At 47.6% G+C, this 25,644-nt stretch overlaps 1 protein-coding gene across 5 annotated transcripts in view; it reads right to left on the bottom strand.

Moving 5' to 3' along the window:
- GPC3 (glypican 3) overlaps nucleotides 1-22,626 on the bottom strand; it is a 192,103-nt gene extending 169,477 nt beyond the window's left edge. For all 5 annotated transcript variants that reach the window (XM_061598743.1, XM_061598747.1, XM_061598746.1 and 2 more), the window contains exons 1-2: nucleotides 22,232-22,626; nucleotides 2,585-2,746 (exon numbers count right to left, since the gene is read on the bottom strand). In XM_061598743.1, coding sequence (XP_061454727.1) covers nucleotides 2,585-2,746; nucleotides 22,232-22,403 — 334 coding nt within the window. In that variant the 5' untranslated portion in view covers nucleotides 22,404-22,626. The remainder of the gene's footprint in view (nucleotides 1-2,584; nucleotides 2,747-22,231) is intronic.
- Between the last annotated feature and the right edge of the window lie 3,018 nt (nucleotides 22,627-25,644).

The raw sequence follows: 25,644 nt of genomic DNA on the forward strand, positions 1-25,644 counted from the left end.
CGCCTGCTGCTGCCAGTCTGACTCAGGGAAAGGCAGCTTCCCATCTTCCATTCCAGAGTGGTTTATCAATCAAGCCCTCTTCCCAGGGAACTCTGGGAAATGTAGCTCTGTCAGGGGAATAGGAGTCCCCTAACAACTCTAAGCACCCTTAACAAACTACAGTTCCCAGGATCCTTTGGGGGGGAGCCATGACGGTTTAATGTGGTATCACTAGTGCTTTAATGTATGGTACAGATGTGGCCTCAAAGTCAATCACCTTGAAAGCACACAGAAATATTATAATAAGTCCTCTAAGGCATACAAAGAGAGAAGCACTTGTATGATTGCAGCCCTTATTTGTGCTGCATTTTTTCTCCTGTTATAAATGGAAGGGCTCCAAGGCCTAAAACCCTCATAATCTAATAAACTTTGCTAAGTGAACACGGTAACAGATACGACTGGATGAGATTTTGGTAAATGCCAGGCGATTCCCTGATCTTTATCAGCAGTGAGGCTGATGCAATTTCAGCAGGAAGAAAATTTAATTTAGCGCAGAACAACAGCGGACTGGAGTTGGGTCTGCTGTTTCAGCGGCCCCTTCAGATGGAAAATATTGAAATGAGTTCTGAAGGAGCCGGGGTCCCTTTATGAAGGGCTTGGCAGCATTTCTATACCGTACCAATTCATTATACTGCTTAAGGCTAGAGTGAGAGATTCCTCCAAGCCAAGAAGACGCTATTCCCAGAAGACAAGGCCAACTGAATTTTGCAGTGTACCAACAAGTTTGGGGGAGATGATGAGGATGGGGATTGCTAGGCAGCCTTTCTTACTTTTTCAACCTGCCCTTCCTCCAAGGGGCAGAACACAAGGTTCTCCCAAGGCTGCCTAACAACCCTGCGAGGCAGCATTAGCCAAGAGGTCATGGCTGGTTCGAGATCACCCAGTGGAAGGCCGTAGCTCTTTGCTAGGAGACATTCCTGACATGCTAAAAATCCCAGGTTCAGTCCCTGAAATCTTCAGATAGAGTGGGGGAAGACTTCTGCCTGAAACGCTGCACAACCACTGCCATTCAGTGCAGATCAGCCTTCCCCAACCTGGTGCCCTCCAGATGACGCTGAACTAGAATTCCCATCATTTCTGATCATTGGAAATGCTGATTGGGGTTTATGGAAATTGTAATCCAGGTAAGGAAATTCCTCTCTCCCCCAGGTTGATTCAGGTGATTACAGCATCTAGTGATCTGCAAAGCCGCATTACCTGCTGCTCCTCTCTACAGGGGCTCCTCAAAATAAACCAAAATCCTCAAAAAGGATTCATGGAAGCAATTTAAAAAGAATTGACAAATTGTTGAGGGATTGTTTTGGAAACTAGTAAAACACAACTACCCACTAATGTTTAAGCAAACTCATTGCATTTTTAAGAGTGCTAACCTCCAACAGACTAAAAACAGCTCAAAAGCTATTTGTTGCTCTCCAATTGTCTGGCTCCCACCCAAAACCACAAACAGGTGCGCTCAAAAACCAAGGAAGCTGCAACATTAAGCCCGGCCCAGGAGCAAGGGCCGAGGTGCAGGAGTCCAAGGCTGCGGACACACTAGTCCCTTCCAAAGCAGCAAGAATGGTTTTTCTGGCTGTGTTCTGAAGTGACTCTGCCCTCAGCTGGACACACCTCCCTTCCCCACTGCTGATGTCAGATCCTTCAGGACCGCCACCAGAAAAGTGTTGGGCCAATCGCTGCCTCTGCCTGAGTCTACAGCAAAGCATTTCCATTGGCCACAGCTGGAGGCGCAATAGGTCGATCTACCAATTAGTTGCAAAATCTGCCTGCAGCTGATCTTTTTCATTTAAAAAATGCACTCAAGGTGATCCTACCAGGTTTAGAATAAAAAGGGGTAGAGACTGGAAGGAAGGGCAGCATATGCACCCCCATTTTCAGAAAACAGAGGTGGTGATGCCCCAGAACCAGCACAACAGCAAGTGTGCCTCTACCCCAAGATTCGTAGCAAGAGGTCCAAGACTGCACAGGAGCTGTGAAATTATTCCAGCAAGTTCCCAAGACTACCTGCCAAGCTTTTAAGCAGAGGTGGAGAATGCCCAGCTAGTCGCAAGAATCCCTGGCCTGCAGGCAAGTGCTCCTCCTCGGGGTCGAATCTCCTCTTTTCTCTCCATGTGCCGCCTTACCTGGGAGACTGTGCTGGACCCCTCCCTCCCCCTCTGAACCCTCCTGCTCCACCAGAGCAGCAGCACCCCTGAGCCCTCCTCATCCTCTATGGGCGGGTAAGGAGCAGCCCCTGGCATCCAGGGGCATCATCAAGAGGGCTCTGCTGCATACTCTTGTTCTGCCATTCCTCCCATTCGGAATCCTCAACCTCAAGGGCCTCCCACTCCTGGCCTGAATCAGAGCACTCAAAGGAAACCACGACACATGTTTACAATTTGGCCCCATTTCAGAAACACAGCAAGGAGAAGGGGGGGACCCTACTTGCCATCGCTCTGAAGATACCCAAGCCTTGCATGCCTTATTCCCAACCAGCAGCACCTCAGGGCTTCTTAGCTGAGCCTCCCCCTGTGCAGAAGGAGGCAGGCAATGGCACCCAGCCACCTACCTTGGAAGGCAGCTGCATTCTGGATGATGAGGAACTTGAGCTCCATGCTGGCCGACTGGAGGAGCTGCTCCATGTTGGAACGGGCCATGCCGTGGTATTTCTCTTCCATCTTCCTCGAGCAGCACGTTGGGCCTTTCGGGATGCATACCTGCAAATCCGACCCTGCAGGGAGGAGACCAGAAATGTTTTATTAGCATGGACCAGGGGAGAGGCTCTGAGCGCAGCCCAGCAACTGCAAGGCTTTGGATGGTTTGGCAAGACAAAAGGAGAAACCAGAGAGTTTCCTGAAAGACGTGTGCCAATTTCAGCAGGTCAAGCCACAGACTGCACCTGCGAGAGCAGCATCAAGGGAAAATATGAACCTCCATGCAGCAGCCTCCCATGGGTTTGCTTGTTTTAAAAAAGGTCACCTACTAGGAATAGGGGTAAAATTCAATTGTTTGCATTTTTAAAAGGCAAACTTACCAAATGTGCATTTTCCAAAACAATATGTGAACTGGAACACGGCTGTCCTTTGCACTTATCCAGATTTTGCAATTCAGTTCTCCAGTCAAGCAATGTGTACAAAAATGTACACACTGTGGTAGCGGGCCTAGAAATGCCTATATTAGTGAAAACAACCTACAGGAATGCATGATTCTGGGGAAATGGCTTTGCAAAAATGTGTGTTCGCAAAACATGCATGGTCAGAGAAATTTGTACAAAAACGCTGTCCAATTCTCTTATGGAATCTTTTTTTAAATCGCAAACCGATGTAGAAATGTGAGTAACAGAACTTATGAATGGAAGTGAGAGAATGAAAGAAAAAGAACAAAATGGACATTCTCAGCCATCCCTACAATAGGATACACCAGCTTTTGCCAACCTGGTGCCCTCCAGCTGGTTTGGACTACAACTTCCATCAGTCCTAGCCAGTGGAGGGTGCCTGGTTGGCAAAGGTTGGGTTAAACATTACTTATTTGTTCACGGTGTTACTTATATCACACCTGCCTCCCGAAAGATGGCCTCCAAGTCTGCCTACGTGGGGTGTTGCCAAGTGATCTCCCCTCCAGACACTGACCCGCTTCAGGCGCCCTCAGACCAGGCCCTACTGGGACCAACTGTGTTAGCAAATCATGGTGAGGGGGGGGAAGAGGGGGGCAAACCAGACGATATATCAAGCCACCTTTAACAATGTGCTTTGAATAAAAACGACTCACTACCTCCACTTCAATAAATCATCTCCAGTATGTGAATTAAATCATCTACTCTTGCTTTATCCATTTTTATAAGTAAGGAAATGTCGAACATGCACCGCCCACTCTTTCACTCAGTCAAAAGCACATGATAAAAACACAAAGAGAAATATTCAGCACCCATGGTGGAGAAAGATAGATACTATTTGCACAGTAACAAGTAAACTGGCAGGGCTCTATAGGCTGCTGAACACACTTTCCCCACTACAGACAGACACATCAAAGGCCATCCGACACATTTCTATCAGCCTGGCAAGCCTTGCAGAGGGTAGGAAGTCTTTTGGATAGCATGGGCCTTCCACATTCTGATGAAAAGAGTAATACGGGTCTTTAAGGAAAGGGCCATAGTTCTGCATCAGAGCATCAGCTTTTGCATACAGGCTTCTGCAGGGGTGAGAGTGTGCTGGGACCATCAGGGGCACGCTTTTCCACCTGCCTTGCCCCATCCCTCTGCCTGGATCTTAGCACGAGGAGCTGCAGACTGAGAGGTACCGCTGCAGGGCTGAGAGTGAGCTGGGACCATCAAGGGGCAAGCTTGTCCACCTGCTTTGCCCCCTCACCTCTGCTCTGTGACATTTTTCTGGGGACTGCCCTTTACCTGGAAGATGAATGCTTTTGGTTTTTAGCTGTTGTTGCTGTTTAGAAATGCCAGGATTTTATTGGTTTGAATTTCTGTAAATTGTACTGTTTTATTTGTAATTTGTATTTGTGTTTTTCTATTTGCGTGTAAGCTGCCTTGGGGGCCTTTTTGGCCAAAAGGCAGCCTAGAAATAAAACATAACAGGGCCCCAGGTTCAATCCCCAGCAGCTCCCCATCTGAAACCCTAGAGAGTTACTGCCAGTCAGTGTAGACAGTACTGAGCTAGATGGGCCAATGGTCTGACTCTGTATAAGGCAGCTCCAATATTCTTACAAAAGAGTATATGGGAAAAAACACTGAGCTACATGTTATGTGAGCAAAGCGTCGAGCCAGCACATGAAATCAGGGAAATGAAGGCTGCATTCCTGCCATCTGTAAGTGCCAAGGGGACTTCCAAGTAACACACTTAGGATTATGCGGTAGGCCTGATAGCGCACGTACATAACCAAATACCACCCACAAGAGAGGGTATCCTTTTTCTCACTGCCCTTGCTTTCAGTGGCGATTCCCCACTTTGTAGAGGAAATTGCTTGCAAAAATGTGTACATTAGTCAGAACTGCCTATGAAAAATGTGTTTATTAGGCAAAGTTCACACTAAAATGCTGGTGAAATTTCATGAGGACTTTTTTTAATTGCATATTGTTGCAGAAATGTGAAGAACTGAATTTTAAGATTGGAAAAATAAGAAAGTGAGAGAAGTCGACAGATCCTTCCATCCCTGCTTGAAAATAACACCGTCTGGAACCCAAACAGCAGACATTTTAATGACTGCACACATTGCTATTTACGATCTACAGTGCGGTCCCACATTTTGCACTGTTCTGCCCCAATCTTCCATCAATGATTCTCCTGGAGGTTTTTTTGTTTTTGTTTTTTGCCTGTACTACACTAAGAACATCAAGTCACACTATACAGCAACAGGAAAGGAAACGGTAGGCTCGGGACCATGATAAAGAGGAGTAAAATGCACTGCCACAGTGTCCTAGAATACAAGGAACAGAGGGAGCTCGCAGGTAGCAGAGGACATGCTTTGCACGTAGTAGGCCCTAATTTAAGAAGGCAAAAAAAGCTGGATCAGACCCAAGTCCAGCATTCTGTTCTTACTAATACTTTTTGGCATGAACTGCTGCCAGTTCTCACCACGACTCAATTCCCAAACCCAGGGCAATTGATCCTGGCCAGGCACAACCCATGCCTTCCTTACCAGGGCTGAAGAAACCAACAACAACCCTGCAAGGTAGGTAGACTGCCACCACCCCTTAATCTGGTCACCCACTCTGGGCCAACAGGAAACCCAGAGTGCCAGAAATAGACCTGCCAAGGATTCCAGAAGATAAGAACCAAAGAAGCATTTCTTATCTTGGAGCAAAATATCCAAATATAAGGTAGTCTGTGGCTAGTTGGCCAAGGTGCTGGATTCAGAGCCATGTTCCCAATGAAATGAACACACACTGGTAAATAAGAGATAGCTTTATTAGAATAAAATATAAGTGCAAAAAGTATGGCTGTAATATAGTTTCTCAAACCAAACACCCCCAAGGGCTAGGTAAAATACAGAGAGAGTTCAAATCACACACAAAAAAACAAAGCTATCTAGCCTAATCTATACTCTCACATAGGTAAACCAGCAGAGTAACATCATGTTTCCACATCTCCCCGGAGATGTAAAGCCTGGATAGCAGATGGACGATGGAACCCCAATATCAGGTAACATCAAAGAACATTGGAGAACAAAGACCTACGGTCTGGATCCTATTCTTATGGGGAAATGCCCAGCAACAGCCAGGAATTAATTAGCCAACCAGAGGGCTTTCTGATGATGAAACCTTCTGGAGCTTTCATGCCTAACAGTCACGTACTCACCAACCTTTCCAGGTTGATTGGCCTTGAAGTACCAGTCTCGAGCTGATAAGCAGGTGTTCTCGCTTACTGCTTAATTAACTGAATTCAGCTGTGAGAACTGACTGTCTCATGGCCTCTCAGAGGCCCCAGTTCAGGCAAGATGTTTCCCCCCACAATTCCTTGCCACGGAACCATGTTAGAAACCAGGCGTTCTTGACAGGAATTATGGAACTTACTGCCACAAGCTGCAGTAATAGTGGCCCACCTGGTCCAGCATCCTGTTCTCACAATGGCCAACCAGATGCCCCAATGGGAATCCCTGAGCGCAAGAGCATCCTCCCCTCCTGCGGTTTCAACCACTGGTATTCAGAAGCATGCTGCCTCTGACTATGGAGGCAAAGCACAGCCATCATGTCTAGTAGCCACTGATGGCCTTTTCCTCCATGAATCTGTCTCATCCTCTTTTAAGCCCATCCAAGTTGGTGGCCGTCACTGCCTCTTGTGGCAGCGAATTCCATAGGTTAACTGTGCGCTGTATGAATAAGGATATTGTTTGGTCTGTGCTGAATCTTCCAAGAAAATCTTTCCCAATCCACTGTCTCCATGCCATGCATAATTTTATACATTTCTATCATGTCACCTCTTACTTGCCTCTTCTCTAAACTAGGAAGTCCCAAATGCTGCAGTCTTCTTTCATACATGGTGGACTAAATGGACCTTGGCACTGATCCAGCAGGGTTCCTCTTACAGCAACCCTGATAGATGAAAAATGATAGCATCTTTCAATTTGTGTCTTCTAAATAGCCTCTCATCTAATGCAAGTAAAAACTACGTCCAAACAGGAACTGTTTGCAAAATGGGTAGGACTCTTTCAGCCACCCACCACCTTATCTTCCCAGACCACTGATGTGCCACAAATGTCTAACAACCATCCATTAGAGCAAGCAGGCCAGAAAAGAGGATTTGGGAGCCAAGAAAATGTGTGTACTTGATTTGCAAGTCCACTGTAAGGCTGCCAAAATCATGCTAAACGCACCTTGCCACTTCCAGAACAAGACCGTTGCAGAAATCTCTGCAATAATTAGAAGCATCTGGTTACACTTGGGAAAGGGCCCGTCCAGATGCAAATCTCGTTCCGCTGCAGATTACTAGCATCAGGTGTAGAGCGGGGAAAGCCTTGTGGACCATCAAGTCTGCCTGAACACATACACACTCCCTCCTAAGCATTTTAGTCCAACTCAGAGACATCTCCAGACATAAAATCTCTCTCTCTCACTCACTCTCACTCTCTCTCCCTGGCAGCTAAGATAATTTCTTTGCTTAATGGTCCTTCCTCTTAAGATTGCTTTATCTTCTAATCTGCTTTTAGGTTTGCTGGGGGGGAGAGAGAGATCTTAAAGGCACTGCAGATCACAGAAAGTCTTGGTCCCAGGGAAACATCCCATCCTTGCAGTGACCTTTGATGTAATCACCCCTTGAGAGAGGAAAAACCTACCCACACTGAAAAAGGATGCCCATGTTGATGATCTCCCATTGCTCGATTTCCCCCGCTGCAGACAAAGGAGCCAACGCCTGCCAGCCTGGCCTTATTAATCCGAGGAAGCAGTTTGCAAATATAAAAACCAGCTCTCATAACACCAATGTGCCAAAGACAGGATTGCCATGTTATCGAGTGCAACCTCTTGCTCCAAGGCAGCCTCCGCTGTGCCTGTGACCCCCTGCCACAGCCCAGGCTTTGATTGCATTCCTAACCTGAAAGCAAGCAGCTGCAGAGAGCAAACATTCTGTAAAAAGGTCCACAGCCTAGCCAGCCACCACCAGCCATATGTAGGCTTCACCAAAGGGAACAGTGGTCAGGAACAGTGCAACCACGATCAGCAAAGCAGTATTAAGGCTTTGGATTGGCCAGGCCTGGCATAAATCTGCTTGCAGCCTGCTGGGCCTTCAGTCTGGTCAACAGAGCAGCCCATCCTGCATGCCACACTTTCAGGCTCTAGTCTAGATTCATATCCGTACAGATTTTCTGGCTCAAGCTCCCATCTCTAGCATCTGTCCTCGGGGACTCTGGAAAATGCACCCTCAGAAGTCTAGATTCAGCCCCCACCCAACCCCAGCTGTCCCCGAAAGTTGGGATACAAAGTAAAACTTTGCAGTTGAGAGAGAGTTTGGGGGGGGGAGGAAAAGGAAGTTGTATTTTCACAATACTTCCTGTGCTCTCAATGGCACTCAACAAGGCGCATCTCAGGCACCATCTCAGCTCGAAAGAGACATCACAATTGCTTTCAGGGATGGGGGAGAACATTTGATTCAGTTCACATTTAAGGCGAACCTGCCTAATCTGCACTTTCTCACACATGCAAACTGGAACACAGCAATCCTTCAAAATTCACACTTCTGCAAATTTTGCAACGCAGTTCTCCAGCCAAGCAAGGCACACAAAAATGCAGATACGAGGCATTAAAATGCTTGCCAGGGGAGGTTGTAAAGATGTCAGACTGAAGGGGCACTGAAGGGGATAATAAACCAAGGCAGAATCCTGATAAGACGGAGGTGCTGGGGGTGAGTGGTTGTCTTTAGTTGTGCAGAGTCTGACCCCTTCCATTTCTTTACAAGTCTGTCCTTTCTCACTAGCACAGCACAAGAGAACAACTTCCTCACCAAAGTATATTTAGCAGCAGCAGCCTGGCAAGGATGCGTTCAGTGGTAGACAGAAGAGTGCTGTGAGGATTGCACTTTTTTACAAAAAAGGAAGAACGCAGAAGAATTACTAGCCAATTAGATTTTGTTGAGCCATATTTTATTTTAATAAAAAGGTTGTATTCCAAGGATGTGATAAATAACTCAGTGCTTGACACAGAGCTTTTAATGCCCTCTATGGTTCAGAAAGGGAAAGAGGTAGCTACTTGGGAGAGGGGCGCAAGGGGTGAAGAACCTAGGTCAAGTGCTGTGCTATCTGTTTAAGAACCTAATTAAAACAATATAAATTATATACCAACAACGCTCAATAGGTGATAAAAACCAGAACACAAGTTGTAGCTTGCCTAGGCCAGAGGACATCCGTTATCTCTTATCCTGCATGACACCCTCTTGCATCCTGGCCCAAATGCCATATGTCTTTGTCATGCTGTGCCAAGTCCCGATGGCTGCAAAAGGGATGATACCATCTCTTCCATCTCTCTCTCCACCCCCCAAAGCAAATCTCTACTTAAACAAAGCCACTATAGGGGCAGCAGGTTGCCAGACCTAGTTCCTGCACAGTGGAGAGGTGAAGGTTTTGGGGGCCATAACTCAGCAGGCAGAGCACCTGTCCCACATGCAGGTGGTCTAAGGTTCACCCCCCAGCATCTCTAGCTGGAAAGGATCAGGTATCGCTGGACAGGGGAAGCATTCAGAGGCCCTCTCCAGAGGCTTCATATGATAAGATGCAGTTGTTAGTTTCAGAGAAACTGACTAGCAAGGTACTTTTGTTCATGGGTCAAGTAAAGGTGGCCAATTTTTTCACTACTTGGAAAGCCTTTGTTGAGTATTCTGAGCACCCCCAACAGGATATCCTCTGGGTGCCCCCTTTGAGGGAGATGTGGAAGGTGGCAGCACAAGAACGCGCCTTTTCAGTGGTGGCTCCCCACTTGTGGAATGCACACATGGGCAGAGTGAAGGCAGGTGGCATTCAGCGGGACCTTCAATTGCATAGGCGGGTGAGGAAGCCTCAGGAAAGATCACTTGGCCTACAGGCACAATGCGGCTTCTTCACCTCATCTGCTTGCAGCTCTCCCCTCACCTGGAATCCCTCAGGTCCCCAGTTTGCGGCTTGGTTTGTGGTCCAATCCCAACACATGCCTTTTAGCACTTTTAGTGTCCAGCCGAAAGCAAAGGACAAAAATGATCTGGGAGAAAAAAGTGGGGTGCCACACTGAGCAGCGACTGGCTCCATGTTCCTCCAGGTGAACACCACACACACCCCACCCATGCACCGAGCACACGGCTTTCTGACACACGGACTTGTGAAGGACTGTGCATTTACTACAGCTGGGCTAGTGTAGTGCAACTGCCAGAGCTGTGGTTTAGGACGCCCCCACTTGGAGCCTCGCTAGGCGTTGGCCAGGTGGCCACCAGCGAGCCACCAACTCTCGGTCCTCTCCTGCCACTTTTCATCATGTGACCCTAATTAGGCATATCGCACTTCACCTCGAGTAGTACAAGTTGCGCAGGAAGTGCGACCCTTTTTTTAATCTAAGGGAATAAAATCTGGAATAGGAGATGTATACTGACCTCTCACACAGGTCTGTTGTACGGATCTCCAAGACAAGGTATACAGTGCATTTTGAACATTCAGCAGCAGCCTTTGCCAACCTGGTGCCCTCCAGATGTTTTGAACTACAACTCCCATCAGACCCAGCCAGCACAAGTCAGCCAGCATGAGCCATAGGCCCATGTAGCTCGATATTGTCTACACTCCAGGGTCTCAGACAGGAGCGTTGCTCAACCCAACCTGGAAGCGCCAGGCATTGAATCAGGGACCTTCTACATGCAAGTCAGACGCTCTGCCACTGAGCTGAAGTCCGTCCCCCCCGCCAGAAAAAATACTAACTACTACAATTCTGTGTCTCATCCGAAAAAATAAACAAACTGGCAATTGTTGATAAAATCCTATGGCGCTCAAATTCCACAAAGAGGGCCACGTAAACATCCAAGAATATTTTGAAAATATTCATCCATAAAAAGAGCAGATCTCCAATTCATAAGGGTATACAGCCACCATATATTTTAATTTTGCACATAAACACATAACGTATTTCCTAAAGCCATCAGGGAAAGGGGGGGGGAGGAACACTTGCAAGAAAGCACTTCAGGATGTTGTCAAAATTAATCCCTTGGCAGAGGAGAAAAAACCCTAAATGGTCACAGTGTAAAGCAGTTGCCTGGAGCAGGTTGCTGCAGTTTCGAGGGTGTTCCGTTCCTGAATTCTTTGCTATCAAAAGAACAACTTACGGGCCTGAAATAATTAGGAGCAGAAAACTCAATTACCCAGCAAACTAAGAGACCTGAAAACTGCCGTGCCATGCTAAATGGGAAAGGAGAAGGGATGCCAAAAGCATGGTTAGCACTAGCTTTGAAACTATATATATTACATACATGCACAGGAGAAGCCTATTACAACAGCTCCAAGTTCTTCAAACGCACACACACTTTTAACTACCCCCTTCCTAAACGTCTTACTCCTCTGAACCAAAATGTCACAGGTCAATATTTTCTATTTTTCCAAGAGTGCATCTATATTCGCCTCTATTACAAAGGAACTAAATGGGGAGGGAGGGGGCACAGAACCAACACTGTGAGCCAGGAGAGAAATCCAAGCAGCCACAGTCATTTCTCCAGAAGACTGCCCCCTCATTCAGTTCAATGGGATTTGCCAGCCTTTGCTCTCTCGAGGAAGAACAGATCACTTTTAATTGGGTGCCTCCAGAGACCTAAGCTAGAAGAACAATCAAATCAAACCGAGGGGTAGCAGAGACAGAAATGCTGGTGCCTGATCATGGAGAATAAGGATAGCAATGGCTCCTAGCTACTGAGTATGCCTCTGTAGCCCAGTTGCTGGGGAACACTAGAGGGGAGAGCGTCATTGCACTGGGGTGCTCCTTGTGGGCTTCCCATAAGCATCTGTGGGAGCAGGAGACTGGACTAAATGGGCCTTTGGCGTGATCAAGCAGCCAGACTCTTCTGGTGTTCAGTGCACTGAGAATCTTCTGGGCTCCTCCTGGGACAAGGAGTGGGATATAAATGAATGAGCAAAACAATAATAAACCTGACATGGGCCAGATTTCACAGGCCCACTTCAGTCCCCCGTAAGTGACATGTGTACTATAGCAGGCTTCTACCAATTCCTATTCTGGATGCCCACAGTCAAACATTAGATGGATGGTTACTGGAGACAGGGACTCTCTCTGTGGTGGCATCCCAGTCACAGAACACTCACCCTGGAGACACCCATTTGTCACCTAACTTCTCTTTTAGATACCAAGTTAGAGCCACTTTTTCACTCCAGCGTTTAACCTTTGGGCAGCCAAGATGGTGCTCTGCAGATGGTGTTGGACTACGACTCCCATCATCCTTTACCATGACCATGCTGACTGATGCCAATGGAAGCTGCAGTTCAACAACATCTGGAGGGCACCATTTTGGCTACCCCTGTAAACAGCGTATTTTCACCATGTGTTGCCTGCTTACTTCACGGATGGTTTGGTTCACCCTGTTGCGTGTTTAGATTGGAGAAGCAAGAGATGCAAGGCTTAAGCAGGAAGACACCCCCATGTTACCCATCACATACAAGGCAAGGGCAGAAAAAGCATGTCACTAGTAGCAGATGTATCATCAAAGGGCTATCTACAACTAGACAATGCACCCTAATGCATCCCTTGTGAATGCCTTACCTATAGCAAGAGTAGGGCATGCCCTTGGGTGTGTTAATCACTTCCAGACTAGCAAGGCTGTGTTGACAATCTGAAACAGGACTAAATAATCTCCTCCCATAGGGAAGGCTCATCACTCCTCACAGTTTTGGAGCTCAAACATCCACACCAGGCTTTGGAATGAGCAGAAATGCACAAGGCTCCCACTTTCAACACCACAGAGAAGCACAACAGGAAGAGAACAGAATAACATGTGCTCCACGTTCCCACTGTCTATTGAATGTCCAAGAGTGTTCTATACAACTGCAAGGCCAAACCCAGATAATATTTTTCCCCATTAAATAATCCAGGCCAAAAGTGCATTTCACAAGCAAACCCACAGCTCCTTCTCGGCCCTGCTGTCTATCTGCACCAGGTTATTCAGATTAGAAAGCATTCATTTTCTGCCAAGCCCTGCAAGCAAACTTGAAGTTTTAAAAACAGACCCATACATACACTTGCAAATGGGGGCGGGGGGGGGAGAAAAACCAGACTATTGTTCTTAAATGACAGATGAAAGAAGACTGGGAGGGAAGGAGGGTGAGCGACCAATAAACTGGGAGCCCAGCAACCCTCCCAGGATGACTCTTCCCTGATTACGGAGATTTATGTAGTCAGTTCTGGAACGCAGACAAGCGTCGAAGTGTAATTACTCTGCAGAGATCTTCTGGAATGGGCCACCTCCAAGATAGATAAGCAGGCAGTCACTGCATTCATTATGGCTACCTATTATGGTCTTCAGCAAACAGAAGCTTCACCAAAACCCATGCAATGAGGATGGACTACAGATGTAGAGTTGCCAGGTAAGAAGCATCCCAAACCCTGAGATTTTGGGAGCAGGCCCTAGTGATGTCATAGCGGTGCACCTGAATGATGTCACGGGGCAGGCCCGAGTGATGTCACAGGGCAGGCCCAAGTGATGTCATTAAGCATGATACATTAAGCATCAACCACAGTTGCTTGGAGCATACAATTCAAACAAAAACATTTCTCTGATTGGAAATTAAAATAGAAATCTTAGCTAAAGGATGGAGCCTGGGTAGGGAACATTGAATCTAGCCTACTTGCTTCTAGCAAGAAGGGTTTAAGTGCCCTCAGGCCAGACCAGTCACCAGTAGGCCATTGTAGGAAGAAAGGAGCCTAGTGTTGTGGAGATGTTAGATGGGACCACTCGGGAGTAAAGATGGATGCCCCCAAAGGCTCCAATTCTAAACACACTTTCTAAGGGACTAAGCCCCATAGAACTCAGTACGACTTCTCAGTGTATATGGTTTGGATTGTGCTGTTGGTAAAGCTTGAATAGGGATTCCGTGCAAAGATATCCATGTCCAAGCAAGGTTGGCAACCCCCTGCTTGGAATGCCCTGCCCCTACCTTTTAATATGGCTGCTCCAAACTTCTTTACAGATTTGACTCTTCTCTTCAGAAAGAGGTCTGAGAAATTAATAAGAAGATTCTCTTCCCTTTTCTGTCTCCCCTGTGGGCTGCTATAAACTCACTTTGAGAGCCAACCCAATTCCAGTAAATAATAACTGACGGAGAGAAAATACACATGGTTTGGTCTACCTTCATAGGCGGCAGCTTGGGAACAACAACAATTGCAGTCACATTTCCCAGTACGTGAATTCTCTTTTACCCCTGTTGTGCAAGAAACAAAACAAGGTGCATCATCAGTGGGTTTAAGGGGGGTTAAAAAGGGTTTACTTTAAAAAGGGGGTTCTAGATTTGCAAACCTATCCCTAGATGCCAACTGGATTATATTTAGCACACATTGATCGACCACCTAGAAAAAGATAAATAGAGTAAGAATTTCCACATATGTACATACTGAAATAACCATTTGTAGAAGGTGGAGAAAGTTCCACCCAAAGCCCCATCCTCCGTTTAATGCAACATGGACAGCAAATAAACAAGTGAAGCTCATATGGATAAACAGGAATGAAACACAGGAAACTACTATATACCAGATCAGACTATTTGGCCATCTAGCCCAGCTTTGTCTACTCTGGCTGGCAGCAGCTCTCTAGGTTCTTGGGCAGAGAAGAGTTCCATCACCTGCTACCCAATCCTTTTAAGTGGAGACAGCAGAGACTAGACGTGGGACCTTCTGCATGCAAAACATCTGCTCTAGCCCTGAGCAATGGTCCCTTCCCTCCAGGAGGTCGTTGATGGGGAATAGAGCCCTGCGATTAGGGACCCCTGACTCAGGAGCAAGATTCTCATCTTCCTCTACCCTTTTGTTTTGCTATTACAACCCAAGTTACCAGGGTTACAGAATCAGAATTAGATGTATTTATTATGCGAAATACTGGCAGTTTTGCTGGGAAAACAGCATACAAGCCATGAAACTACAGGCAGGAGGGCTTCATCCTTGCAAAGGGCCAATGCTCATCCAAGGCAATTCAGGATCACCTGCAGGCAGGAGATGCTTAAGCTGTTGCTATCATTGGCCAAGACTTTTTAAGCTATCCATAAACCCTAAATGACCAATATCCATTACATTTGGACAGCCTGGCTAACAGCTTTTCTGGACCTGTTGCTGCCCAGGTCAAAAGTAGCAGATGTAGCCATCTCCAAGGGAGTACCCCTCTGACCTAATTCCTCCCTCCAAAGCTCCCAGGAGCTTTGGGGGTAAATCAGGAATTTGAAGTTGTGCAGCCCACATCCAAAGCCAACGTTGTATCCTATGCGCCATGCTGTCGACACACCCAAGGTTCCTGGCAGCATTGTGCATATTTTATATACCTGCATCTTATGCAGGATTTTATGTAAGCATGCAACACACAAGCGACAAGTCAAGGCTGGCCTAATGGTCCATTAGGTCTGCATCCAAGCATTAAAGAACACATTTGTGGCTGTGGATCATAAAGGTCTCATTGTGTGCGCATCTTTGCACATTTTACAATTGATTGGTATGTCTAGACTGCACTCGTTTCCCCAGGGTGGCCGTAAAACTCCTTCAGAAGTACCTCCGAAGAGTTCAGAGGACAACTTTATGGATCTGTCACACAGAAAAGGAAGAACATTTTCTAGGCAGAGTGAGCACTGCCAGCTGCTCACCCAGAGACAGTGCACAGAGCTTGTAAATGCACCAAGAGATGCTGCTACCACTATGTTTATTTAGCATTGCATTTCTGACCTGCCTTGCCTCCAAGGAGCTCAAAGTGGCATTCTCCTCCTCTCTGTTGCCCATTTGCTACTGGGCTCCTGCTGAGAAGAAGGGCAGAATTGTAATAAATCAATAAGGCACTAAGGTTAACTCACAAAGCCCTAAACAACTTGAACCCAAAGTACCTTAAGGACCATCCAATTCCTTATGTTCCACCTCGATCCTCTGATGGGGCACTTTTGGGTGTTCCCCAACATAGCCCCTGAGGTTCAGTTGGGCTTCACCAGGGATTGAGTCTTTAGTGTGGCAGACCCTACCCTGTTGGGCTCCCTGCCAAGAGAGGTTAGTCAGGAACCATCTCTGCCTTCTTTCAGACACCTTTTGAAAGCTATGTTGGAGAGAGGAGGGATTTTGCCCACCCTGCTGCAGGGCAAAATTAGAAGCCTCTATGCCAGGAGCCCACCAGCAGGAGGCCAAGAGAGTGTTCATGTGGGGTGGCCAGTTGAAAGACAGGAAACGTTAGCCAGTGCAAATTCTCACACCCAGGCTGAGAAAATCTACCCACTCCTGCACCTTCCCAGAGATAGTTAAGAGCCAGGGAGCTCTGGGTTTAAATTCCATCTCCACTGCAGACTCACTAGTACGGCAACAGCAATACAGCCCTTCTGGGTCAGGCCAGAAGTCCACCTAGACCAGTATTTCCATGGGGCCAGCCAGATCCCTCCTGAAAGCCCACAGGCAAGACCTGGAGGCAACCACCTCTCTGGCTCTTACCCCCCACCAGGCAGCACTCAAAAGGTATACTGCCTCTAGATATGGTGGTTCTATTTCGCCATGGCAGCTAGGAGCCTTTGGTAGCCCCCCCCTCCATTAACATGCTTTATATAATATAATAATAATAATAATAAATTTTATTTCTAAGTCGCCTATCTGGCCGTATGAAATGGCCACTCTAGGCGACGTACAAAAGAATAAAATAACATATAAATACAAATGAACAGCAACTCTACATAATCAAAACCCACCCACATCTTTACAGAATAAAACGAGATTACCCAAAAGTCCCATAGGCCCGCCGAAACAGCCAGGTTTTCAATTCTCGGCGGAAACCTGCCAGGGAGGAGGCATGGCGGATGTCATAGGGCAGAGAATTCCAGAGGGTGGGAGCCACAATCAAAAATGCCCTCTCTCTGGTCCGCACCAGCCTAGCTGTTTTAACTGGCAGGACCGAGAGAAGGTCTTGTAAGGCTGATCTCGTCAGGTGGCATATTTGATGATGCTGGAGGCATTCCTTTAGATAAACTGGACCGAAACCGTGTAGGGCTTTAAAGGTTAATACAAACACCTTGAATTGGGCCCGGTAAACAACTGGTAACCAGTGCAGATCTTCTATTGCTTTGTATATCTGCGTCAGGCAATATTCTCTGTCCTGTTTCCTTTTGCGCTGTTAAAACATAGGATAGCTTATTTGTATCATTTTCCACAATGCTGCATGGACCGATTTTTCAACTGTTACTGGTGTTCATTTGATATGTTGGGAGCCACCCTGGGCACGAAGCGGCACACAAACCGACATACAATGCAGAGCTTCACATGCTCAAATGGAAGCCCATTTCCAGCTGCCGATCCCTCGACCCAAGGATGCAGAACTGGGATACTGGGTTTTGTGGCTCGCTGGCCCTTCCACCTTCAGCCTGAAGCAGCAGCCCTGTAGGTCACCCAAGACCCCATTTTGTAATCCTTCAGAGAAGGCTTTTTGTTTTTGACCCAGTTCAACACTAATTACAGATGCGTTTTCAAGCCAGCTTTTGAAAAGCAACAGTGTTAAGGAGTCAAGTGGTCACTTTGATGACTAGAGGCAATCATGTAATTTTCAGTTCTTTTTACATGTTTCTAAGGATGCTCAACAGCTGGTATACCACAGTGAGGAGGAGAGCCTGGCTGGAAGTCTAGAGTCTGTGAGTTCAAATCCTCGCTCGTGTCTCCTGGGCATCAAGGGCCAGCTAAAGATCACCCCACAGGGAGTGGCTCAGGGGTTACGAGCCCTGCCACCTGTGCAGCCGTGGGCAAGCTGCATAGTCCCAAGGAGCCCAGTTGCCCCCCAGCTGGCAGTTGCGGACAAGGAAGGGACTGACTTGTGCAACTGTGGCAAGCTGAGCAGCCCTAGCCAGCTGGGGAGGACTAGCCTCAGAGGGAGGCAATGGTAAGCCCCCTCTGAATACCGCTTGCCATGAACACCCTATTCACAGGGTCGCCATAAGTCAGGACCGACTTGAAGGCAGTCCATGTCCATTTCAAGGATGCTCAAACAGCAGCAGAACTAAGCCAGGAGAGGTACTGCTGCCTCTTCCATTTCAAGTGGCAGAGGAAGATACTCTGGTCACATCTACACCATACATCTAAAGGATATGGCTTCCCCCAAAGAACCCTGGGATCTGTAGTTCACACACACACAGAGCTACATTTCCTAGGATTCTGTGGGGCAAGCCATATGCTTTAAATATATGGTGTGGATGTGACCTCATTCATTGTGGCCTCATTGCCCTGAAGCTCCCACTCTGATCATTCAGCTCTAAAACATTGATGAACCTGATCAGCATGTTTACCACCTTGCCAACACACACAGCACCTGTCAAAGTTGATGTTGTATGAGTTGTACGTACAGCAACGGCTCCTGAAAAGCTATTTCCCCAGACAGAACTTGCAGGCTCCTACTGGGAAACCAAAGACGTCTCCATTACAATTTATTTTTATTTATTTAGTTAGTTTAATTTATATACTGCCCTAAGCCTGAAGGCTCTCTGGGCGGTGTACAAAAAGATAAAAACAAGCACAATATATAAATACAATAAATACAATAAATAATAAAAATAAAATAAATAAAAACCAATAACGAACCAAACAACATCCAAAATACGGAAATGCTGTTTAAAATACACTTTAAAATGCCTGGGAGTATAAAAAGGTTTTCACCTGGCGCCGAAAAGATAGTAGCGTCGGCGCCAGGCGCACCTCATCAGAAAGACTGTTCCACAGTTTGGGGGCCACTACTGAAAAGGCCCTGGTTCTAGTCATCACCCTCCGAGCCTCTCGATGGGATGGTACTCGGAGGAGGGCCTTAGATGTTGAGCGCAGTGTACGGGTAGGTTCATATTGGAAGAGGCGTTCCACCAGGTATTGCGGTCCCATGTCGTGTAGGGCTTTATAGGTCAAAACCAGCACTTTGAATCTAGCCCGGAAACAAATAGGAAGCCAGTGCAGATGGGCTAGAACAGGTGTTATATGAGCGGACCTTCTGGTCCGCGTCAACAATCTGGCCGCTGCATTCTGGACTAGCTGTAGTTTCCGAACAGTCTTCAAGGGCAGCCCCATGTAGAGCGCGTTGCAGTAGTCCAATCTAGAAGTTACCAGAGCATGCATCCTCCTGCTGCATGGAAGAATGTCACATTATTGGGGGGGGGTTCTTGCAAATTAATTCCCATCCTAGAGCATTCCAGACACCAAAATATCTATTGTCAACATCCGATCAAAAAGCAGGAGACATATTGCCCTACGTTTCCAATGGGTCTATCGGTAGAGTCCTGTTAACAAAAGATAAGATAGGAGAGTTGTTGCCAACCTGGTCCTCTCCCAATATTTTAGACTACAACTCCCAGAAGCTGTTATGCGGCTGATGGGAATTGTAATTCAAAACTTCTGGAGGGCACCAGGTTGGCAAAGTCTGGTCCAAAACAGAGAGCAAATGGCTTTATTGCATTTTGAATTAAAAAGCTGGGAGAAAAATATTCTCAAAGCAGACATTTACCCAAACAGAGCAAAACTTCTCGTTTTATTCCAAGGTCCATAAGGGAAGGTGAACTGGAAGGTTTCATAACATCTGTATGTACTATTTGTTTATAGGATGGCGAAAACAAGCTCCACACATTCTCTCAAGTCATTTTCACAACAATCCTGCAAGGAAGTATTATCCCAGATGGAAACTCAAACCAGGAGAACTATTTACCAACAGCCACCTTAGAGTTAGGCAGAGATTCCAAGTGTAGAATTCCCAATTCAGAGAGCCCACCCCTCCCAAGACACACACCCGAGGCCATCCGATCCACCTTTACTTGACAATACCTCCCATTGAGCTCTGCAGGACTTGCTTCTAAGTACATATGCACGGGCTCTGAACTCAACAGGGCAACTGCACGAGAGAACATGCCCCCTAGATCAGGCAGGCTTGCCGCATTTCAGGCAGGGCTGTTGCTTGCCTCACTTGGCTCTCAACAGAAGAGGGACAAGGCTGAATGAAAAATCCTTGAACAACCCTAGTGCCCCCTAGTGACACAACTAGCTGGTTCCTCTTCCTCTGTGGCTGCTGGGGGGGGGCAGCCTTTTATAAACCAATGACGAGCCACTTCCCAGCAAAACCAAGATCATATGAGCACAAGAAGAGCCCTGTTGGGATCAGACCAAAGGCCCATCTGAGTCTAGCCTTCCCCCCCCCCCGCTGGTCAAACTAGATGCCCTAAAGGGAAGCCTGCAAGCAGACCCTGAGCGCAAGAGCACGCTCCCCTCCTGCGGCTTCCAGCACCTGGTATTCACAGGTAGAAGGTACCCATTGAGAGCCTGATGAAATTTTACCCTGCTGCAGGGGGATCCTCAACACACCCGACTGCTCCCAAGGGAGGAAACCCAACTTCAGAAGGTCCAAAAGGAAGAGATGGACACTGGACACATCACCATCCCAGCCTCTGAGAACTCTCCACATGCCCAGACGCCACTGGAAGGCAACAGAACAACACAGCTCCAGGGAAAAATTACAGGGGGAAATGTCATCTAGTTTCTCCTATAGGACCAGAGGGAGATTTTTAAAATAACGTTAGCAGTACTGCTCCAGAGAAAGCGAGTCTGCAGTCGCCCCAGAAAGCGCTTTGTGCCCGTTTTCCTTCCTTCTACAAAGACCCACGGAGAGAAACCAGACAAGCACACCAGGGAAAGGGGAAAGATGGCAGGAGAGAGCCGGCGAGGCCGGGCGGCTGCAGCAGCAGCCGGCTTTCAGACGGGAGGATCTGGGCTAACTCCAGAGGGTCTATGCTCCAGGCTCTAGATCAGCCCATTCTCATTGCCTTTGACTACCGATTCCCCGCTCCAGGCCACTCTGTGGCATGGAAATGGCTTTCAGAGTGCCCTCGTCTTGCTCTGGTGCCCCACATCCAATGCCCACTCCTGAGAGGGCTCTCCGAAGCACCACCCCACAGCTTCAGGACCTCTCTAATCCATGCAGAAGTTCTCCTGGTAACTTTCCTACCACAAGTTAAGGTCATTTGCAGCAGATTTTTTTCTGACACCCTAATGTGCCATGGTTGCATTTAGCAAACAAAGCTAAGAAGTTTGAAACTGCCAGACTTGCCTAATATTTATTTGCAGTTGGCATCAATTCATTGTTACTAAGGTACATAGGAAACAGGCATTCTTCCCCCCCCCCCATCGTATAAGACAGTTTTCCAGAAAACTGTTTTGGAAAACGTTTCACCCTACCTCAGTGCACCCCCTGGCATACCCCCCCTCGGGAAACTGCCCTGTTCCACAGGTCCACCTAGCCCAGTCTGGTCAGCACTGGCTGGCAGCGTTTCAGGTAGAGGTCTTTCCCAGCCGTCTGTGGAGCGCACAGGGACTCGACCCGGGACCTTCTGTGCACCTGACAGATGCTCCGACACCGAGCTACAGATCGTCCCCACACAGTTGGCAACAGTTTCCCGCACATACCTGTCTTTCCCTCGTGGTGTAAAGGGTGTCTTTTAAAGGGAACAGGCAAAATTAGAGAGAGAAAAGCATCACTGGATGTATCTCCACGTAAGAACGCATAGGATTCCTCTGATAGGTCCGGCATGGCCAACGATAACTAAATGGAACCTCCATATGCAGAGGAAGTCTACCAGTGAGCAGGAGACGCTGGGGACGAGGAATGGCACCAATGCGGTGGAAACGCGGTGCTGGAGCCTAGGAAAGGCAGTCAGAGGTCCCAGGAGAAAAAAAACGCGGGACCTCCGTGTGTCACCGAGAATTCTCTGCCCAGAGGCAGCGGCTCCTCAGGGTTTCAGCCTCGAGTCTTTCCCCCGCCCCGCCTGGACAAACGCCCGCGCCGGCATGCAAAAGAGCTGCTCTCCCCGCTCCGGGGCCTCCCACCACCCCACGCCCCTCTGGCTGGAGCCCCCGACCCGTCGAGCGAGAGCGCTGCAACTCCAAAGCGGCCTGGAGAAGGAGGTGGGGGGCGCTCGCTTGGGAGTTGCGCAGCAGCCCTTCGCGAGTCGCGGCCCCCAGACTTGCTTGAGGGAGCAGCGCAGCCCAGAAGCCAAAGCCTCCGGCCCTCAGCCGGCCCTCCTCACTCACCTGCGCCGGGGCTCTCGGGCATCCACTTGGCGCCGGGCTGGAGCGCCTGGAAAGCGGCGCGGACCCGCTGGCAGCTGGGCTCCGCCTGTGCGCTCAGTAGAGCGGCGGCAAGGAGCGCGCAAAGGAGCACCGGGAGCGGCGGCGCTGGCGAGGCTGCTCCGCCGCCGGGCATCGTGGTCTCCGGGCGAGCAGCGCCAGTCCGCGCGCTCTACCGCTGCCCACGGGCACGCATCCCAAGCGCGGCCGAGTGCGCGGAAGCACCGCAGAAGCACCGCGGCAGCGAGCGAGGCAGCGGCAGGCGCCCCCGATGACTCTCCGAAGCGCAGCGCTGGGCAGGCAGGACGCGCCAGCCAAGTCTCCGCAGCGGCAGCGGCGGCGGCTGCAGAAGGAGCTGCCGAGCCTTGCTGATTGGCTGCCCGCAAACTTTCTCCGCTTCTTATTGGCGCGCCCGGGCCCGGAGGGAGGAGTGGGGGCGCCGCCCTGGGAGGAGGAGGAGGAGAGCCCACCTGGGCGCAGGGCGGAGGAGAGGCGGGGCTTGGAACAGCCCTACGTTGCCCCCAGCCCAGGCCTCTCGAAGGTGGCGGCCATCCCTTGGGGTCACTTCGCATCAGCTGTTTTTGGAGACCTATGCCAACTCTGGAGACCTTCAGGAGGCAGCTGGAGAGCCACCTGTCGGGGATGCTGTGAACTGGATTCCTGCGTTAAGCAGGGGTCGGACTCGATGGCCTCAGAGGCCCCTTCCCACTCTACCATTCTATGCTTCTGAACATGGAAGCTCCACGTAGCCATCGTCAGCCACACCGTAGCCCTCTGCCTATTTAGCCGCAAAGAAACCCCACTGAGTTCATCGAGGCTTCCCCCCTCTTAACTCCTCCCAGGGAAGCCAACTTTTTGACCTCTCTCTGCCTCTGCGCTGCCCTTCCTACCTTATCCCCACCACCCCCGCCTCAACGCCAAAGACTCCAGATATTTCCCTTCCTCCTTTTTACGTTTAAAAAAGGAGCGTTTAAGCTCATCCTCTGGCACCGAGGGCGGCCTGGCAGACCACTTCTCCAAGTCAGTGCCAAGGTTGGCGGGTTCGCTTCCCACCTGCCGATTTCTGCGCACAGACTTGCATTACAGCAGAGGAGCAACTGGCAGGCTGTTTTCCTCTGGCCATTTGGCAACCCTGCCCCCCCCTTCAGCATTTTAAAGGCACTCCCTGTTGCTGGCAGGAGGCGAGGAGGGCCACTGGCCTTAGCCCTCCAGGGCTTCACTGCAGTCTCTGGCTTGCCAAGGCGGCAGTGGCCACCAGCCTGTTTTTGGTTCCCTCGCCGGAGTAACCAGATTGGAGCGGGGCCGACAGGCATGTCTCCTCCCTTCGTTGTGCAGATGCGGAAAACTAACCGAGCAGGGAGTCCTAGGCTTGGGTTAGTAGCACCAATTCAGAACACAAAATGAAGCATAAACATTTAATACACGTATGTTGTTAAACCAACGTAAAATCGCTGCGAAAATACTCCATGCGATATTGAATCAATACCCATGTAATGTCAAATGCAAAAAACAGGATATAAAAATCATAAAATGCTGCAGCTATTAAATTCAACGCTACTACAAGAAGAGATAAAGACAAAGTGTGGCCAATACAAAAACAAAGTGTAGCCAAACGTGTTTCAACAAAGAGTCTTCTTCAGTGGCCTTCTGACTTATTAAGCATACACTATAAAGAGCAAAGTATAAAAATATGTTAAAACAATAATTACTAATGGTGAGTGTCTCTGGATGTTTAAAACAACAAAACAGCTGATTGTTGGAAGAGAATACTGTAAACCCACTTTCCCTTATATATTAATCTCATTAATAGGGGCTGATACATTGGCAATTCCAAAAGTCAAAATCTCTACATAAAATAATTTTAAATTAGAATTTAATAAGATACATTAATAATAATAATTAATTAAGCAAATATTTTTGTCATTGGTACACACCATTTTATCCTGTTGGTATAGTTCTAAAAATAATAACAAGGTATCACCATCAGCATTATGCATCTATCCTACTGTGGTTTCAATGCCTTATCAGCCAAGTTATTATAGTCACTGCTGGGCCTAAAGATGTGGCTCAGCTGTGGAATTTACTCCTCCAGCCACTAGGCGCATAACATACCTCAGCTAGGCGCATAACATACCAATTTATGTTAACCCTTGAGATAATCCACCAGAGGCACTTCACCATAAAGAAGATAACATGACAATTTCTACTGCCTATGAACCAACTGAAAAGCTAAAGAAAAATAATCCAATGTACATATTTCAAAATTACAAATCACAAAAATGGAACCCAAAACCATTATTGCAGCACAGGGATCCAGTTCAGGTCTTCATTTAGTCCAACTGGCACTTTTGTCTTCAAAGAGGATATCCAGAAAAGTCCCCTTCTTTTCAATCTTGCTTCCAGTTGCCTTCCTTCTCCTGTAACTTTCTCAAGGGTCCAAAATCTTACACCCTTTTTAGTATGTCAGCTTATATAACGTTTTACCACAGGAGCATGTAATCTTCTATTTTTAATACAACTCTTATGTTCACTAATTCTCATTTTGATTTTTCTAGTTGTCATTCCTACATATATAAAATTACAAGGGCATTGTATAGCATATACAACTCCCTTGGTGTTACAGTTGTAAAATCCTCTGAGGACATACCTCTTATTATCCACCTAATTGGTAAACTGTTTAAATTTAACGCAATTAATACAGGTACTGCATTGATTACAAGGGAAGTTTCCAGTGGCTTTATTTAGTGTAATTGCACCCATATTATTATCCATCCTTTTTATTATGTCACTATGGACTAAAAAATATTTCAAGTTAAAAGCATGTTTAAATACAAATAAAGGTTTCTCTTTGCATCTAGGAATATTAGACAGTAAGTGCCAATATTTCAATATAATTTGTTGGATTTGTCCATTGTACCCATCAAACAACTGCCATCATTCCTGACTGTCAGCCATGGTGGCTAGGCCTGATTGATTTGTAAACTGTCAACATCTGGAGGGCACTACATGGGCTATGCCTGCTTTGGAGGGAAAAGCTGCCGTTAAATTCTGTGTTTTATGCTCCCGGTGAATTAATCACACAGATAAATTCATTAACAATCTCAGGTTATAAAGGTTGTAACCTATTGTTCTTCTTCACTTATTTTGCTTGGAAACTTTCTTTCAAATAAGCTTCTGGAATTTTTGCATAAGATATGTCCCTAATGTAGTCACCCTTCCTATTTTCTGTCTGCAACGTACCGCATTTGTAGTTGGCATTCAAATGGGGGCGGGGGGACAGTGAAGCATGCTGACATGTTGAAATGTGCAGGCAAGCATCCATTTTCATATTAATAGGGGCTGCTTAATTAAAAGTTGACATGAATACGAAATTAGAA

Source organism: Rhineura floridana, chromosome 16 (genome assembly GCF_030035675.1).
Source record: "Rhineura floridana isolate rRhiFlo1 chromosome 16, rRhiFlo1.hap2, whole genome shotgun sequence".
Taxonomy (NCBI): Eukaryota; Metazoa; Chordata; class Lepidosauria; order Squamata; family Rhineuridae; genus Rhineura; species Rhineura floridana.